General features: G+C 38.7%; 1 protein-coding gene across 3 annotated transcripts in view; it reads left to right on the top strand.

Moving 5' to 3' along the window:
• Positions 1 to 54: 54 nt before the first annotated feature.
• The window catches only part of MRPL47 (mitochondrial ribosomal protein L47), a 31,327-nt gene continuing 12,279 nt past the window's right edge, over positions 55 to 19,102 (top strand). The window contains exons 1-4 of one of the 3 annotated variants that reach the window (XM_039254327.1): positions 55 to 240; positions 3,733 to 3,884; positions 4,448 to 4,508; positions 18,291 to 18,387. In XM_039254327.1, coding sequence (XP_039110258.1) covers positions 143 to 240; positions 3,733 to 3,884; positions 4,448 to 4,508; positions 18,291 to 18,387 — 408 coding nt within the window. In that variant the 5' untranslated portion in view covers positions 55 to 142. Of the gene's footprint in view, positions 241 to 395; positions 523 to 3,732; positions 3,885 to 4,447; positions 4,509 to 18,290; positions 18,388 to 19,102 lie in introns of those variants that run through there. The other 2 variants (XM_039254329.1, XM_039254328.1) reach the window with 2 other exon arrangements.

Genomic DNA, 19,102 nt, shown 5'->3' with positions numbered 1-19,102 from the left:
TTTACCAACGAGAGCGAAGCCGGAAAGCGGCCATCTTGAGTGAGGGCAAAGCCTATTTCTGTTTTCTCCATCCGGTCGGGCCGAGACACAGGAAGTAACGTCACTGTTGGAGAAACCGCGGTAGCTTGCTTTCTGTGGAGACATGGCAGCGGCCAGTTTGGGCGGTGTTTGCCGGAAAGTCTTAACCGCCCTGAAGGCTTCTAAGTCGCTAATATGTCTTCAGGCCCCAGCTAGCACAGGGTAAGTGATGTGAGGAGTAGGTTTGTTCTCCTCTCCGACTTTGGGTCTTGTGTGGTTGCTGAGCTGCTGGAAAACAGCCGAGACGCCGCGCGGATGGCCAAGTCCGAACACACCTGCGTGAGAAGGACATGTCCTTAGAGAAGTCGCCCGCTTCCGACGTTTCCGGTCTTTTCTCAAAAATTCTCTGGTCACTTACTGTGGACTAGACACTCCATGGGGTCGGTAGATAACCGGTATTTGTTGAATTAAACCTACAGGTACAGAAGCATTTACTTTGGGTGAGTTGGGAAAAACTGCACTGAAGAGGATTTGGTTATGGAACTGAAGATTTTGTCAGGTTTGGATGGATAAAAACGAAGGCGCCTTTGTATCTCCAGCATCTGTCGGAAAATTGTCCCGTAAATGTTGAGTGAATAAGTGAAAGTGGTCAAAAGACCGTAAAGCAGCTCTGCTGATGTGAGAAAGGAACGTCCTCCATGTGGTGTTTATTATTTCTAGAATTTATGATATATGCTTTCCTCCCTTCTATTGAATTTTGTCTGTAGTGAGTTGAATTTTCTAAATAATTGGGCATGTCGGATATTTTTTAAAGGAAGTAATGTGTGTGTCCTTGAATCCAGCACAGACCATTGTTGAACATCTGTTTATTATGTACTGTAATATTATTTGCACTTTAGAGATAAGCAGTATGTTTTTTCATTTTTTTAAAAAATTTATTTCTAGGAGAGAGAGAGAGAGAGACAGTGTGAACAGAGGAGGGTCAGAGAGAGAGGGAGTCACAGACTGAAACAGGCTCCAGGGTCTGAGCTGGCAGGCAGCACAGAGCCCGACGCGGGGCTCGAACCCACAAACCGCGAGATCATGACCTAAGCGAAAGTCGGACGCTTAACCGACTAAGCCACCCAGGCACCCAGTATGTATTTTCATTTTGCAGAGGCTCACAGGTTGTAACTTCATAAAGGTGACAAACTTGGATCAATTGTGTCTTCACTGTCATTTTTTTCTTTTTCTTTTTTAATTTTTTTTTTTAACGTTTATTTATTTATTTTTGAGAGACAGAGAGACAGGGCGTGAGCAGGGGAGGGTCAGAGAGAGAGGGAGACACAGAACCCCAAGTAGGCTCCGGGCTCCGAGCTGTCAGCACAGAGCCCGATGTGGGGCTGGATCATGACCTGAGCCGAAGTCGTTCGCTTAACCGACTGAGCCACCCAGGCGCCCCATTTTTTTCATAAAAATAAATTTTAGAGGGGCACCTGGGTGGCTCAGTCGGTTAAGCGTCTGACTTCAGCTCAGGTTGTGATCCTATGGTTTGTGGGTTCGAGCCCGCATTGGGCTCTGCTGGCAGCTCAGAGCCTAGATCCTGCTTCACATTCAGTGTCTCCCTCTCTTTCAGCCCCACACCCGCTCACGCTCTGTCTCTCTCAGAAATAAACGTTAAAAAAATTTTAGATTTTTATTATCAAAATGAATATTGGTTCATTTGCAGAACATAAGGCAAAGTGTTTTGAAGAAAATAACTATAATTTTTGCCATGCAAAGATTTCCTTCCATTCCTTTTAACTTTATATATGCACATACATGTAATTCTTTTAAGTTTATTTATTTTTGAGAGCGAGGGAAAGCAGCGGTGCAGGAGGATGGGGAGTGGGAGACAGAGAAGAGAGAGAATCCCAAACAGGCTCTGAGCTGTCAGAGCAGAGCTTTACTCAGGGCTTGAACTTAGGAACCATGATATCATGACCTGCGCTGAAATCAAGAGTCAGTCACTTAACTGAACCACTCAGGCACCCCCACATGTAATTTAAAAATAAAGCCAGAATCGTATTTGCATGTATGCATTTTTGTGCTCTACGCTGTTTCCCCATCAAATTTTATATTTGAAATATAAAAAATTTATATTTTTATATCTTTCTGCCCAAAATTTTATATTTTATTTTATTTTATTTTATTTTATTTTTAAATATTTTTATTTATTTCTAGGAGAGAGAGAGACAGCATGAGCAGGGGAGGGTCAGAGAGAGAGGGANGAAACAGGCTTCAGGCTCTGAGCTGGCAGTCAGCACAGAGCCCAACGCGGGGCTCGAACCCACGAACCGCGAGATCATGACCTAAGCGAAAGTCGGACGCTTAACCGACTAAGCCACCCAGGCGCCCCTAAAATTTTATATTTTAAATATAAAAAACTTTTATATTTAAAAATCTCAAGTCAACAGAAAGGTTATGAGAGTACTACAAAGAATAACCACTCTTCATCTATCTTAAGTAATCCATAGCATTATGTCACATTTTTATATCTCTTTATATCCATGCTTTTATATTTTTTTCCGAGCTATTTGAGGCATTGTGACACTTCAGTGTATATCTCCTGAGAACAAGAACTCTGTCTTTTTAACTGCAATACTGTAGTGATCCCACTGGAATATTTAATACACTACTGTTACTGTCCTTCTGTGTAGCATACAATCCAAATTTTTTCTTAATTTTTTACCCATAGTCCATTCAATGATCATTCATTCCTGTCGTCATGTCTTCTTAGTCATCTTTAATCCAGAACATTTTTGAGCAGATCAGCCTTTTCAGATTATCCTTCCATTTAGATTTGTCTGATTGTGTCCTAATAGTTAGATTCAAGTTACACTTTTTTGGTAGGAATACACTTGTGATACACTTTGCTTTTGCGTTTTAAATGATTTCACCTCGTTATTAAATACTCTTTAAAAACATGATTGTTAAATTACTGCATAATAAATTATACAAATGCACAGTAATTTTTTAACCATTTTCTGGTTGTATGTTTACATTATTACCAACTTTTGGATATCATATATAATGCTTTAATAGACATTTTTATTAATTCTAATCTGTCATATATTTAGTTGAAGTTTCTAGGTGAATTTTGGGTTGAAGGGGGAAGGATTGAGGTTTGTGACGTTGCAAAATTAATACTCAGAATGTTTTTATCTGCTCATATAACTACTAGCTGTGTATGAAAAGCCTTAAATTGATACCTTAAAGTATAATTATATCAACATATTATCTCCAGAATTATGTGGATACATTTAACCTCTGTAATTAAAGGCTAGCAGCATCTATAATGCAATGTTGAAAACTATTTCTAAAGCATTTTACTTCTTTTTCTGTAAAAAAATTTTTTTTACATTTATTTATTTTTGAGAGACAGAGCACAAGTGGGGGAGGGGCAGAGAGAGAAGGAGACCCAGAATCCCAAGCAGGCTTCAGGCTCTGGAGCTATCAGCACAGAGCCCAACACGGGTCTTGAATTCACAAACTGTGAGATCACGGACTGAGCCGAATTCGGTCGTCCAACAGACTGAGCCACCCAGGCGCCCCCTAAAGCATTTTATAAGTTTGTTTCTTGTGCAGAAACCCTGAATAATTTTTTTTAACGTTGTAGAGGAAGAAATGATTCCGATTATTGCTTATAAAACCCAAATGTTGCAAAACTCTAATCTCTTGTTTATATATGTTCAGTTGCAGGTTTTCTCTTAGTCCTTTGCTTAAGAATATGCCAAATGTCACATCTTCTCATCAGTGTAGACTACTTCATACCACATTGTCAAGGAAAGGACTGGAAGAATTTTTTGATGATCCAAAGAATTGGGGGGAAGAAAAAGTGAAATCTGGTAAGATATTTGAGTTGATATTAAATATATTTATTAAACCTTCCATTACTTTGGGATTATTTATCCACTTTCAGAATCATTTAGGTGTTTCTTTTTTTTATTTCTTTTGGGAATGTCAGAAAAAATTAAAAGGATAATGTCATAGTACAGTTATTGTTGATTGGCTGGTTGGCAAAAGGTTTAGAAGAGGAGTAGATTGAAAGTGTTAACTGAAGTGAGGTCAGAGGTTTGTTTTAGATTTCAGTTTTTAGAGATAAATACATATTAACTCAATTATATGAAATATTTTGGCATTAAACTGTGGAAATAAATTCTGTATTAGTACTAACATTTTTTGAGTGCTATCACCACATTACTAATATTTTCATGTGTTACCTTATTTAATGCCAGTTTAGTCGTAATTGTGTGTTATACTGTGATATGATAAAACTATTATATTTTACAGATAAGGAAACAAGTTTAAAGAGGTTAAATAATTTGCCACAGGGCATGTAACTAGAAAATTATTTCCTGTTGAGAATTTCATAAATTTTTGTGTATGTGTAATTTCATAATTTTAATAGGAGCTTCATGGACTTGTCAGCAGTTAAGGAATAAAAGTAATGAAGATTTACATAAACTTTGGTAAGTACACTGAATACATTAATATGTAGGTGTTTGAAGCAGTTAAAGTGTAACAATGAGGTCTAAACTTTACATCTATTTGATGTTAGAAATTGAGTAAAGTGATTTGTCTTCGAACTGTGGATGATATGTAAAACCAGTAAAGATTTTATAAATATGACAGAGGTTAAATTACATTAAGACAAATGTATTAGTGTTCTCAAATAGTTGAAGATTTAGAAATTTTATTTTAATTGCTACCCATCATACTAGCATCTTTTTCCTTAAGTTTATTTATTTTGAGAGAGAACGTGTAAGTGGGGTAGGGGCAGAGAGAGAATCTCAAGCAGGCTCTATACAGTCAGCACTGAGCCTGTTGAGGAGCTTAAACTCACCGTGAGATCATGACCTGAGTGGAAATCAAGAGTTGAAAGCTTGACCAACTGAGCCACCCAGACATCCCCATACAAGCATTTTTATACTAACAGTTTCAGTAAATTAATAAAATGAAATAGGAAAAGTATGTCACATTTAAGCCTTCCTCCTTTTTATTACCTTATCCGTGGTCTGGAATCTTCAGCTTATTTGCCCTGGGGAAGTATGTTGGAGGGTGGATTTAGTTGGGAATTTAGCTAGATTTTTCTAGCAGATTTTCCTGATGAATTAGAGAGGGTTGAGAATTTAAGTCAGTGTGCATTTTTAATGGGTGATTGATTGACTTATTTACTTGTATCTGTATTTTTATTGAGGAGTAATTGACTTAACACTATATTAGTTTCAGGGATATGCTGTAATGTTTCGATATTTGTATGCATTATAGAATGATCACCTTAATAAGTCCAGTTCAAATATGTCACCATACATAGAAAAAAATTTTTTTCCTTGTGGTGAGAACTTTCAAGATCTGCTTTCCTACCTGTTTGCAAATATGCAGTACAATATTATTAACTACAGTCACCATGCTGTACATTACATTGCCATGACGTATTTTATTGTGGTAGGGTCCCTTCCCTAAGGAGAGAAAAAAAAAATCTTAAGGCAGCCTGGCTATACACATGTGGGACAACATCCCTCATGACCTTGTAATGAAACCACTTAATCAGACTGCATGTTTGTGTGTTACCATACATGGGAGACAAAGAAATAGAAAATGTGTAAAAAAACAATGCCATGTGGCATTCGGGACTCAGTTTTTTTGGTAGAACCCAATTGAGCAGTGCCAGTATGAATAAAGCTGCTTCCTGGAAAGAAAAGCCTTGGTGTCACAAATCTCTGTGCAAGAATCCTGCTACATTATAACTGGAAATTTGTACTTTTTCACCCCCTTCACCCAATTTGCTATTAACCTTAACAATGAAAACAGTTTGTGTTTGGGTGGCTTAGTCAGGTAAGCGTTTAACTCTAAACTTTGGTTCAGGTCATGATCTCACAGTTCATAAGGTTCATTTGGTGAGGTTTGTGAGATTGAGCCCTGTATAGGGCTCTGCTGGTGACAGTGTGGAGCCTGCTTGGGATTCCCTCTCCCTCTCTCTCTGCCCCTCCTCAACATATGCATACACACTCATGCTTTCTCTTTCAAAATAAACCTTTTTTAAAAAAATAAAAATAGGGGTGTGTGAGAGGCTTAGTTGGTTAAGCATCTAACTCTTGGTTTCAGCTCAGCTCATGATCTCGCAGTTTTGTGAGTTCGAGCCCCACATTGGGCTGTGTGCTGATGGTGTGGAGCCTGCTTGGATTTTCTCTCTCTCTCTCTGCCCCTCCCCTACTTACACTGTCTCTATCTCTCAAAATAAATAAACTTAAATAAATTAAAAATAAAACATTTTACCAGTAAAAATGGGTTTATTTGGGAATTAGACACTTGTTGTTATTAAGGACAACAAGCTAGGGCAAAACCATAGACAAATTCAACAAAGGAATATTACTTTATGGAGAAGGAAGAGGAAGTTGGGAGGAGTTGTTTTGAATGAAAGTCTGTTGTACAAAAGTAAGTTGAGAGCGATGATAGTTTCTTATTGGCTGAGTTACAGAGGTAGTCAATTTCTTGTAGGAGATGGCCCTGTTTATCTTTCCCTTTGGGGCCTGTAATTGAGGATTCTTTCTTATTGAGGAGTCTTCTGTTAGGGATCTGTAATTGACAGTTTTTCCTGTAATTCATAGGGAATGGTACTGGTCCCCTTCTAGCCTCCTCTTCTAGCATCTCCGGTCCACTTTAGTAAGGTTTCCCTTTATTAATTTTCACATCCCCCCCTGTTTATTTCTTTAATTGTTTTTTTTAATGTTTATTTTTGAGAGAGAGAGAGACAGAACGTGAGCAGGGGAAGGATAGAGAGGGAAACACAATCCAAAGCAGGCTCCAAGCTGTCAGCACAGAGCCTGACACCAGGCTCAAATTCATAAACTGAGATCATGACCCAAGCTAAAGTCGGACATTTCACTGACTGAGTCACCCAGGCGCCCCTCAAGATCTTTTGATCAAGATCTTTTCTTGAAAGCAGTGCTGATGAAGAGTCTGTTTTTCTATATTTAGTGGTTTTGTCCTTTAGTATCAGGAAGAACCTTTCCCGGTTGTCATGTCCTACCTTGGAGGGAAAATGCCTAACAGTTAGAAACCACTTCAGATCACATTTGAGTAACAGGAAAGTTAGGAGGGAGAATTCTTAAGCGCCTAGGTCTTTTCTCGGGCGCCTAGGTGTCTCGGTTGGGCGGCCGACTTTAGCTCAGCTCATGATCTCATGGTTCGTGGGTTTGAGCCCTGTGTTGGGCTCTGTGCGGACAGCTAGCTCAGAGCCTGGAGCCTGTTTCAGATTCTGTGTCTCCCTGTCTCTCTGACCCTCCTCTGCTCGTGCTGCCCCTCTCTCAGAAATAAATAAAAAACATTAAAAAAATTATTAAAAAAATAAAGTTTATATTTTCTTTAGGTCCCAACTGTTGGAGATCATCTCCTTATTGGGTGCATCATTTTCTTTTTTAAATTTCCAGTATAATTAACTTAGTGTTATATTTATACAACGTAGTGATTGAACCAATTCTATACATTATTCAGTGCTCTTCACCGTAAGTGTACTCTTAATCTTCTTCACCTGTTTTACCCATCTCACTGCCTCTCTACCTGCTGGTAAACATCAGTTTGTTCTCTAAGACTCTGTTATTTTGTTTGTCTGTTATACTTTATTTTCTTTTTAAATTCCACATATCAGTGAAATCATACAGTATTTGTCTTTCTCTGACTTATTTCATTTAGCATTATACCCTCTAGATCCATCCATGTTGTTGCAAATGTCAAGATTTTATTCTTTATGTCTGAGTAATATTCTATTGTACAATACATACCACGTCTTCTTTATCCATTCTTCTATTGATGGATACTTGGATTGCTTCAATACTTTGGCTATTATAAATAATGCTGCAATAAACATAGAGATGCATATATCTTTTCAAATTAGTGTTTTAGTATTTAAAAAAATTTTTTAATGTTTATTCATTTTTGAGAGACAGAAAAAGATAGAGTGTGAGTGGGGGAGGGGCAGAGAGAGAGTGACACACAGAATCCAAAGCAGGCTCCAGGCTCCAAGCAGTCAGCACAGAGCCCGATGTGGGGCTCAAACTCACGAACCGTGAGATCATGACCTGAGCTGGTCATGACCTGACCATGACCAACTGAGCTGCCCAGGTACCCCAGTGTTTTAGTATTCTTTGGGTAAATACCTAGTAGTAGAATTACTGGATCGTTTGGTAATTCTATTTTTAATTTTTTGAGGAACCTCCATGCTGTTTTCTACCGTGGCCGCATCAGTTTACATCCTCACCTACAGCACATGAGAGTTCCTTTTTCTCCACTCCACATCCTTGCCAATATTTGTTTCTTGTGTTTTTTTATTTTAGCCATTCTGACAGGTATGAAATGATAACTCATTGTTGTTATACCAAGAGACACAGATACCAACCGAGACCACTGAAGCCGAATTAAGGGAGTCTATTACTGGCCGAGACCGCACAGAGTTAACACAGAACTCTAAATGTGCGGCCCCGAGTCCAAGGACTTACGGCTTTTAATAATGAGCAAGCAGGCAAGTGGGCAGTACATAAGTAGAATTGACCAGTTATTGTTTAAAAAAAAAAAAAAAGCTACAAACTGATAGAGAGCAGCCCTTATCCTGGTATGTAGAACATCGTTTGTTATTTTCAAGACACGGTTTAGGGTTTTGGGGAGTTTCACGGGAATAGCCATTATCTCAAGGACAGAGTATGCAGATTGTGTCATAAATAACCACGAATAGGGAACATTAACCCTTGTCGTCGTCTTCGTCATCCTTTTTTTTTTTCTTGCACCTAAGGATAGTCATGCAGCCTTCTGAGTGCAGGCCTAGAAGGCAAGCTCTGGGTCAAGATGGAAGGGCTGAGGCTAAATTCATGTGCAACATTGTGATTTTGATTTGCATTCCCCTGATGATGAGTAATGTTGAGCATTTTTTCCTGTTTCTCTTGGCCATCTGTGTGTGTTCTTTGGGAAGTGTCTGCTAATGTCTTCTGTTTATTTTTTAATTGGGTTATTTGTGGGGTTTTTTGGTGTTGAGTTATATGTTTTTTATATATTTTGGATACTAATGCCTTATCAGATGTTATTTACAAATATCTTCTATTCACTATGTTATCTTTGTTTTCTTGATTGTTTCCTTTGCTGTGCAGATTTTTATTTTTTAGTAGTCCCAATAGTTTATTTTCGCTTTTGTTTCCTTTAACTCGAGAGATCTATCTAGAAAAATATTGTTACAGGTGATATCAAAGAAATTGCTGCCTATTCCCTCTTCTAGGATTTTTATGGTTTCAGGTCTCATATGTAGGTTTAATCCACTTTGAGTTTATTTTTATGTATAGTGTAAGAAAGCAATCCAGTTTCATTCTTTTGCATGTAGCTGTCCAGTCTTCCTAACACCTTTTGTTGAAGGTCGAAGATACTGTCTTTCCCATTGCATAGTCTTGCCTCCTTTATCAAAGATTAATTGACCACATAATGGTGGTTTTATTTTTGAGCTCTCTATTCTGTTTCATTGATCTTTGTGTCTGTTTTTGTGCCAGTACCAACTCTTTTGATTACTACAGGTTTGTAATATAACTTGAAATCTGGGATTGTGATACCTCCAGTTTTGTTCTTCTTTTTCAAGATTGCTTTGGGTATTCAGGGTCTTATGTGGTTCCATATGAATTTTAGGATTGTTTATTCTGGTTCTGTGAAAAATGCTGGTGGTATTTTGATAGGGATTGCGTTTAATCTATAGATTGCTTTGGGTAGTATGGCCATTTGAATAATATTTGTTCTCCAGTCCATGAGCATGGAATATCTTTTTGTTTGCATCATCTTCAGTTTCTTTCATCAATGTTTTAGGTTTTCAGAGTACAGATCTTTCACCTTGTTTAAGTTTATTCCTAGGTACCTTACTGTTTTTGATGCAGTTATAAATGGGATTGTTTTCTTAACTTCTCTTTCTGTTGCTTCATTTTTAGTGTATAAAAATGCAACAGATTTCTGTGGATTGATTTTGTATCCTGGGACCTTACTGAATTCATTTGTCAGTTCTACTAGTTTTTTTGGTAGACTCTTCAGCATTTTCTATATATACTATTGTGTCATCTGCAAATAGTGAAAGTTTTATTTTTTCCTTACCAATTTGGATGCTTTTTATTTCTTTTTGTTGTTTGATTGCTGTAGCTAGGACTTCCCCATACTTTGTTGAATAAAAGTGATTAGAGTGGGAGATCTTAGGTATCTTGTTCCTGACCTTAGGGAGAAAGCTCTCCGTTTTTCACCACTGAGTATAATGTTAGCTATGGGTTTTTCATATATGACCTTTATTATGTTGATGTATATTCCCTCTAAACCTGCTTTGTTAAGGGTTTTTATCATGAATAGAGGTTGAATTTTGTCAGATGCTTTTTCTGCATCTATTCAAATGATCATATGGTTTTTATTTTTTCTCTTATTGATATGATGTATCACATTGATTTGTGATTATTGAACCACCTTGCATCCCAGGAATAAATGCTACTTGATTATGGTGAATTATTTTTTTAATTTATTGTTGGATTTGTTTTGCTAATATTATGTTGAAGTTTTTTTTTCTTAGTTTATTGTCACGTTGGTTTCCATATAATACCCAGTGCTCATCCCAACAAATGCCCTCCATGCCCATCACCCCCCTTCCCGTCTCCCCCACACCCAACAGCCCTCAATTTGTTCTCAGCATTCAAGAGTCTCTCATGGTTTGCCTCCTTCCCTCTCCCCAACTATTTTTCCCCTTCTCCTCCCCCGTGGTCCTCCATTAAGTTCCTCCTAATCCACTATACGTGCAAACATGTGGTATCTGTCCTTCCCTGCCTGATTTATTTTGCTCATGGATTTAACACCCTCAAGTTCTGTCCATGTTGCTACACATGGTCAGATTTCATTCTTTCTCATTGCCATGTAGTATTCCATTGTATAGATAAACCACACCTTCTTGATCCGATGGTCACTTGATGGACTCTAAGGCTCTTTCCGTGTTTTGGCTATTGTTGAGAGTGCTGCTATGAACATTGGGGTCCATTTGCCCCTATGCATCATCACTCCTGTATCCTTTGGGTAAATTCCTAGCATTGTTATTGCTGGGTCATAGGGGAGTTCTGTTGTTAATTTTTTGAGGAACCTCCACATTGTTTTCCAGAAGGGCTGCACCAGTTTACATTCCCACCAACAGGATTTTTGCATCTGTGTTCTTCGGAGTTTTTAGCCTAGAGTTCTCTTTTTTTGGTAGTGTCTTTATCTCATTTTGGTATTGGGGTACTGCTGGCCTCATAGAATGAATTTGGAAGCTTTCTTTCCTCTTCTATTTGGAATAGTTTGAGAAGAATAAGTATTAATTCTTCTTTAAATGTTTGATAGAATTCCCCTGTGAAGCCATTTGGTCCTTTAATTTTGTTTGTTGGGAATGTTTTGATTACTGCTTCAATTTCCTGTATTTTTCTTATTTACTTTTTGATTTCTTGGTTGACCCATTCGTTGTGTTTCTTGAGGTTTTTATCCCCATTCCTTGTTTAGTAGCATGTTATTTAACCTCCATGTATTTGTGTTCTTTCCAGATTTTTCTTCTAGTAGATTTCTGGTTTCATAGCATTGTGGTCAGAAAAGATGCATAGTATCACTTTGATTTTCTTGAATTTGTTAAGACTTCTTTTGTGGCATAACATGTGATCTACTCTGGAGAATATTCCACGTGCACTTGAAAAGAATGTGTATTCTGCTGTTTTAGGATAGAACGTTCTGAATATATCTTTTAGATCCACCTGGTTCAGTATGTCATTCAAAGCTGCTGTTTCCTTGTTGATTTTGTTTAGATGATCCATCCATTGATGGGTATTAAAGTCCTCTGCTACTTTTGTATTACTATTGATTATTTTCTTTATGTTTGTTATTAGCTGCTTTAAGTTTTTAGGTGCTCTCATGTTTAGTGCATAAATACTCACATTTTGTCCATTTTGTCCATTGTAAGTATTGCACTTAATGTATATCATGCCACTCTTTTCTGGCCTAAAAAGTTTCTGCTGATAATCAACTGATAGCCTTATGGGATTCCCCTTGTATGTAACAGTTTTCTTTTGCTATTTTAAAAATTCTTCCCTACCTTTTGCCATTTTAATTACTAAGTGGCTTGGTGTGGCCCTCCTTGGGTTAATTTTGTTGGGAGCTCTCTGTGCCTCCTGGGTTTCTGTTTCCTTTCTTAGGTTCAGAAAGTTTTCAGCTCTTATTTCTTCACAAAACTTATCTGCCACCTTTTCTCTCTCTTCCCCCTTCTGGGATCTCTATAATGCGAATGTTAGTATGTTTCATGGTATCTCTGAGTTCCCTAAGCCTAGTTTCTGTTTTTTTTTTTAATTATTTTTTTTCTCTCCCATTCAGCAAGATTGCTTTTCATTACTCTGCCCCCCAGGTTGCTGATCCATTCTTCAGCTTCCTCTAGTCTAGTATTCTATTTGATGTATGTTTTAATGTGTGTACTTTTTTAAAAGTTTATATATTTATTTATTTTTAGAGAGACTGAGAGTGCACACATGCAATGGGGGATTGGCAGAGAGAGAGGTGGGGGGAGAGAGAATACCAAGTAGACTCTGCATTGTCAGTGCAGAGCCTGATATGGGGCTTGAGCTCAAAGACCTGAGCCGAGATCAAGAGTTGGATGCTTAACCAACTGAGCCATCCAGGCACCCCTATTTAGTGTATTTTTAGTATCAGTTATTGAGTTATATTTTCTCTTTCTTTGTTGAGGGTCTCACCAAGGTCCTCCACTCTTTTCTCAAGTCCAGGGAGTATCTTTATAACTGTTACTTTAAATTCTCTATCAGGAGTATTGCTTACTTCCATTTCATTTAGGTCTCTTGCTGTGATTTTGTTCTGTTCTTTCATTTGGGACATACTCCTCTGTCTCCTCATTTTGTGTAATTCTCTGCATCTGTTTCTGTGTGTCAGGAAAGTCATCTCTCTTTCCTGCTCTTGAAAGTAGTAGTCTTTTGAAGAAGAGGACCTATAGTGCCCTGTGGTGCAATGTCCCCGCTCACCCAAACCTGGTGCTTCAGGAATGTCTCCTTTGTGTGTGGCATGCACCTTACTCTTGTGGCTGAAATGTGTCTACCTTGTCAGTCCAGTCATTTACAATGGTTCTCTGCATGTTGTGGGCAGGGTTTTGTTCCTGTGTTGTTAGTAGGCCAGTCTATGGTAACCTTAGCTTGTGTGGGTGTTTGCCAGAGCTGCAGTTGCTCTGAACTGTAGGGTATTCTCCTGTTGTCCTCTAAGAAGCTTTCGTTGTTGGACAAGGCCTGCAGTCACACCAGATGTGGGTGTGTGTATGTGGTCCCCACTGCTGGGACCACAGTGGAACTAGTGTGTGCGGTTATCTTCCTCTTTCCCTGGGACAGGAGTCAGTTTGGGGGGATGCTAGCCCCTCAGGGCTGCTTGCACACTGCCAGGCTTGTGGTGTCACTTTGGATGGACACCAACTGAGAGAGAGTTGGAGGAAGCGAGTCCACAGAAGAACACAGGCATGGGTGCACAGTGTGAGCAGGGTTTGCTCAGGTCTACTGTAGGAGGAAGACCAGGTTGGAGGGGGTAGATCTGCAAAAGTGGTTGGGGGCCAGGCACACTGTTAGTGAGCTAGATGGAGACTGTTTGCACTGCATCGGTTCCCATAGGTGTCTGTGTATCTAGGCTGGGGAGAGGGGGAAGGAAATGATGCCCACCAATTTCTTTGTTCCTGGAGAAGTTTCCCTAAAACTTCCCCTCCAGAATAGGCCCCAAGATTAGCAAACAAATCTCCTTATATACCCCAGGTGTCTTTCAAATTGGTGCTCTGTGCTGTATCTCAGAGGGGTTATTTGTTGTCTTAAGGATGAGGATTTAGTTTCCTCTTGGCATTCTACTCTCCCAGACCCAAGCCTGCTGATTTTCAAAGTTCTAAGTGTTAATCCCCAGTGACAGCAAGAATTGGAGAAATTAAGCCCTTCTAGTGTTCAAAGGGGAAATTATGGGATGGGAATATTATGTTCTAGGAATTCATCTGCCCAGTCCTGGTCCCCCATGCCTGGGGTGCCTGGTGTGGGGTCTGCTCCTCTCCCCTCTCTGCCCACCCTGTCCCTCTTACAGTCCTGTGGGCTTGTTTGGCTCTCCACTATGTCTCCACCCTTCCTACCCTCTTCAATGTGGCCTCTTCTCTACGTTTAGCTGTGAAAAAGTCTGTTCTGCCAGTCTTTGGATTGTTTTCTGGGTTACTTTCACTGATACGGGTATTATCTAGGTGTGTCCATGGGATGAGGTGAGCCTAGGATTCTCCTACTTGCCATTTTCCACATGTCTGGGTGCATCATTTTTTACAAAAGTTTAACAAGCAGCAAAGTATAAAAATTTTAAATAATTATACAAAATGACGAGAAGTAACATAATTCAGAATTGTTTTATGGTTCTAAACTAGGACCCTAGGTTTGAAAGTAGTCAGCTGATAATATTTATTGGCACTTACTCCAACTCACAGGACAAAGTTCTTCATACAGAGGCAAACTCCATCCCATAGTCATGTATGCCTCCTACAAGTCCCCACTTAAAGTGGCCACGAAAGCAAAATAAGGGATTCTTCAAGAGCACATTGGAAGAATTAATCAAGTGCATTTTGGAAGGTACAGTGCAGGTATAAACTTGCAGCAATAATTAATGAACTTTTGCAAAAAGCAAAATATCAGAGGTGTATTAAAACAGTATTATCTCAAAAGAACTATTAGAAAATAGACATTATCCAATGACACAGCCTGTAAGGTTGCATCTTCAGAGACCATGAGTTTGGAAAAGAATCCAGAATCATAATAGTTTAGACAAAAGATTTATGTGAATTGTGAACCTTCTAACCCTTCAGAAAAAGCAAGTAAAAAAATAGTTCATCACAAGATCATGATGAGGCTGTTTCTGAAAGTCCATAATGAAAAAAAAAAGAGATTTCCTCCTTTCACAGGCATTTGGGAAATGCACGTAAGGGTATTTTCTTTCTACTAAAGAGATAATAGAAGCAAACAGGAAAAAGTATGCAGGTATGCAGGCCTGGTCTGGACATGTTGATAAAGCCAACTCGTGTTTTCTGCTTCAATTCCAGGAAATCTTTACTTTCGGATTCTTGGATGGTGTGCAGGTCCAGTCAGGGTTTAGTGCTTTTGTTAGACATGTCATATGAATCCAGGATTCTGTTCCTTGGAGCTCAGTGGCATAAGGGTTAGTTAGCAGTTTCTCATAAGGGTACCTTCCCAGCAAAGTTGAAGAGAGTGTTTGGGGAGTGTCCTTTTTCATTAGACGAAATCTCCAGGTTGCAAAGTGTGATGTTTAAGGTTGCTGTTTCCAGGGACTGCACTGAGAAAACTTTGTTCTAACAAAGCATACTTAGTTTTAATGGAAGTAATTGGACCTTTATAATATTGACCCCTATCTTCCTTCTATCAGCTCTGGGTCACAGGAGGCAGGGGCCAACTACAATGGATGTTCTGTGACTTATCTCAAGGGATGAAAGCTTGTGAGTTTCAAAGGGAGTGGATCTGAGATTTAGAAAGACTAATAGCAGTGCTTTTGGCCAGGATATCTATAAATTTTGCCAATTGAGTCGTAATAGTACTGTTAGTACATTCAACTACCCTAAGGTATGAGGACGATGTGCACAATAAAAGTGTTGTAAAACCAGCCAAACACAGACTTTTTGAAGCACCTAATCAGTAAAGTGCATTCCCCAATCACTATGAGTTCTAGAGGGTTTCCCCAGGTAGGGGATAATCTTTTTCTAACAGAATTTTACAAGAGAAAGCTTTGGTGATTGAGAAAACATACAAATCATGACTAAAACACATGTATACCCAGGAAATGGGAAAACTGTATGAAATTCATTTGTATGATCAGGTTTCTTTGTTGTATTTTGGTCAGGTGGGACAAGCAAAGTAGGCACTTTTTGTGACCTTATTAATATTTCCCCATCAATATTGGTTCATGAATGCTATCATGTGAGTAGATACTGTTTATGCATATTTAGTGGAAAGAAGTGGGAATTTCAGAATTTCTGATGGGGCAGGATTGTTACTTGATCCAAACCAGTGTCTCATTTTATGAAACAATTAATTAGGTTTCCAATATGGTTATTCCCTCTTTGGGGCAATTGTTGGGTATTTCTGATCATTTTTTTCCCAAATTACTGTTTGGGAGGACATCCCTTTGGACCATGACAGAAGTATGGCTACTTGTTTCCTTGAGAGAGGCATTTTGGACAGAAATATTAGTGAGATGGTACCTTTAGCCTCCAGGGAGTTAAGTGTGGAATCCCCTGGAACAGTAATAATAGCCAGAGGAGTTTATATGTAAGTGATGAATCACTAAAGTCTACTCTGGAAACCAAAAATAATAATAGTAGCCAGAACAGCCAGTAAAAGTATGGCAGATAGTAAGTTTTGGACATAGGAGTCATTTTTAATTTTATCACCATTAGATATAAGGAAACCTTGTTTCCATAATATTCCAAAGTCATCAGCTACCCCATAGGCATACCAGCTATTGGTATAAATATTTGTGGTTTTGTCCTTGGCCACAACAGAAGGATGGTTAAAGGGGATTCCATTATTACTTCTTTAGTGGCCTTAACTGAAAGGGTGGCGGCAGGAATGGCTCTGAGACAGGAGGGATTCCTGTGCCCCAGGGTGTAGCTGGCAGGTATAATGCCCTGTGTGTTGATGGTGGTCCCCATGTTTTGGGGTGAGTACTCCCCCAAGAACATTCCCTTCCCACTTATCTAAGAGGAAAAAGGAAAGTTAATAATTAGGATTTCTGTGGGAAGGAGGCATTTATTAGACTCTTCTTTAAAGTTCCCAAAGGCTATGTCTTCCCAGCCTTTCCAAAAAATAAGGTAAGGTTTGTCATTTTCTAGTAAAGCATAGAGAGTTAGAGCCATAAGAGAGAAGTCTTATGGGACTGAACCTTTCAATCTGGGCAATCTGGCATTATGGGTAGTTAGTGTCAGAGTGTTGGAGAAGTGGTGTTGAAAAGTCAACACGTATTTGGCATCAGGATGGAAAAAACCTTTCATTTGGTGTCAGATATGTTATATATAGAACAACACAGATTCATTGTAGAAAAATTAGTTTTATGAAAGCACTGTTACTGTGGTTTATCGGTAAAGGGATAGGTAGGGCTCTTCAGTGTTCATCTTGGCTAAAACCCGTTTATCTTGTGCAAACTCCTTCCCCAAAATGGTCTTCTTCTATAACTTAAATACCCCAGTGCCTTTGTCATTTTCAGTGCCCTCAACATTTATTTCCTTTCTTTTCTTCCAGCTCTAATTCTCAAGCAGGTTTATTAACAAATCTTACCCCCACTTTACCTTTGCCACTTTAGTACCTTTGGTTATGTTTGCTTTGGTTTCCTTTCCAGACTAACAAAACCCGTCTTTCTGAACCTTGCTTTAATCAACCTAGCTAGAAGAGATGTGTCTTCTCTGTCTTGTCTATACCACTCAGTACACCACATCAAATTATAGTTTCTGGGCAGCCTAGTAAAGTAAAAATAAAAAGAATTTTGAACACAAGGAGTCTTGATTTTGAATCTTGAATTAGCTATGTGCCCTGGAATACCTTACTTCTGTTACCCTTACTTTCTTCTTTTAGAAAGTGGAGGGGCGCCTGGGTGGCTCAGTTGGTTGAGTGTCCAGCTCTTGATTTTGGCTCAGGTCATGATGTCATGGTCATGGGATGGCGCCCCGAATCGGTCTCTGTGCTGAGCTTGGAGCCTGCTTAAGATTCTCTTCTCTCCTCCTCCCTCTTGCCCTTCTCCCCACCTCCTCTCTAAAATTAAAAAAAGAAGAAGAAAAAAAAAGTGGAAATAGTACCAACTCCAAAGGGTTGATGTGAGAATTAGATGAGGTAATATATATATAAAGTGCTTATTAGCACATTGCATGGCATATAATAAGCACCAAATAAATGTTATCATCCATCTTCTTTCTCCACTTGAAATGTAGGGATTGTTTTTTATACTTTTTGTAACTCTCTTGGCACTTAATACAGTATGTGGCACATGGAAAATTTACTGAACAAATGAGTAAGAATTGATACAGCTCTGTTTAAAGGATAATTCTTTTTAATGATATTCTGCATATCGAGATTTCTAAAGGACTTTTGAGTACAGATCATTAGTTTTGATGTCAAAAACTATAGCCTTAATATAATCATAGAATAGCATCACAAGGTTTGTGTTCTTTGACACAGGTATGTCCTACTGAAGGAAAGAAACATGCTCCTAACTTTAGAGCAGGAAGCCAAGCGGCAGAGGTTACCAATGCCAAGTCCGGAGCGGTTAGAAAAGGTAACATTTGTGGGAGGCTAGAGACTATTGTATGGGATAAAGGCCAAAAGATGTAAGTGCATGGTTCCTGTATTTCTTGGCAAGTAGATTTCTTTTTTAAAGTTTCTGCTTGATGTTTAGTAAATGTACAGAGTTGTGCAACATCACTCTTGTAGAATATATCCATCATTTCAAAATGAAGTGTCATGCGCATCTGTACTCCCTCCCCATCCCCACCGCAGCTCTCAACAGATGTGTGGACACGGGTTTTTAGTTTCTCTTGGGTAGATAGCTAGGAATTAAATTTCTGGGTCGTACAGTAAATCTGTGTTTAACATTTTGGGAAACAGCCCAGCTGTTCTTTAAAGTAGCTGCATCATTTTACATTGCTGGTTCCAGTTTAACCACTGCCTTACCAACCAGGTCAAAGTTTTGAGCGCATTTTTTTTTTAATTGTAGTAAAAAACACATAACAGAAAACTTACCTTCTTAAGTCATTTTTAGAGGTGTAGTTTAGTAGTATTAAGTACATTCACATTGTTGTGCAGAGGTCAACTATTGTTCACATTAGGTTTTCTTCTTCATTAAAAAAAAATCACTTGGGTCATTATTTCCACTCCAAGAGGCAATCATTTATATATGCTTCCTATTTATCCAGCAGTATTTTCCTCTGCATGTAGAAGTGTATCTAATTATTTTTATTTACATAGTAAAAGCATTACCTAATTATTTAATA

Source organism: Hyaena hyaena, unplaced genomic scaffold (assembly GCF_003009895.1).
Source record: "Hyaena hyaena isolate Hyena2069 unplaced genomic scaffold, ASM300989v1 scaffold_477, whole genome shotgun sequence".
NCBI lineage: Eukaryota > Metazoa > Chordata > Mammalia > Carnivora > Hyaenidae > Hyaena > Hyaena hyaena.
Note: the sequence above shows the minus strand (reverse complement) of the source record. Positions and strands in the feature narration are given on the sequence as shown.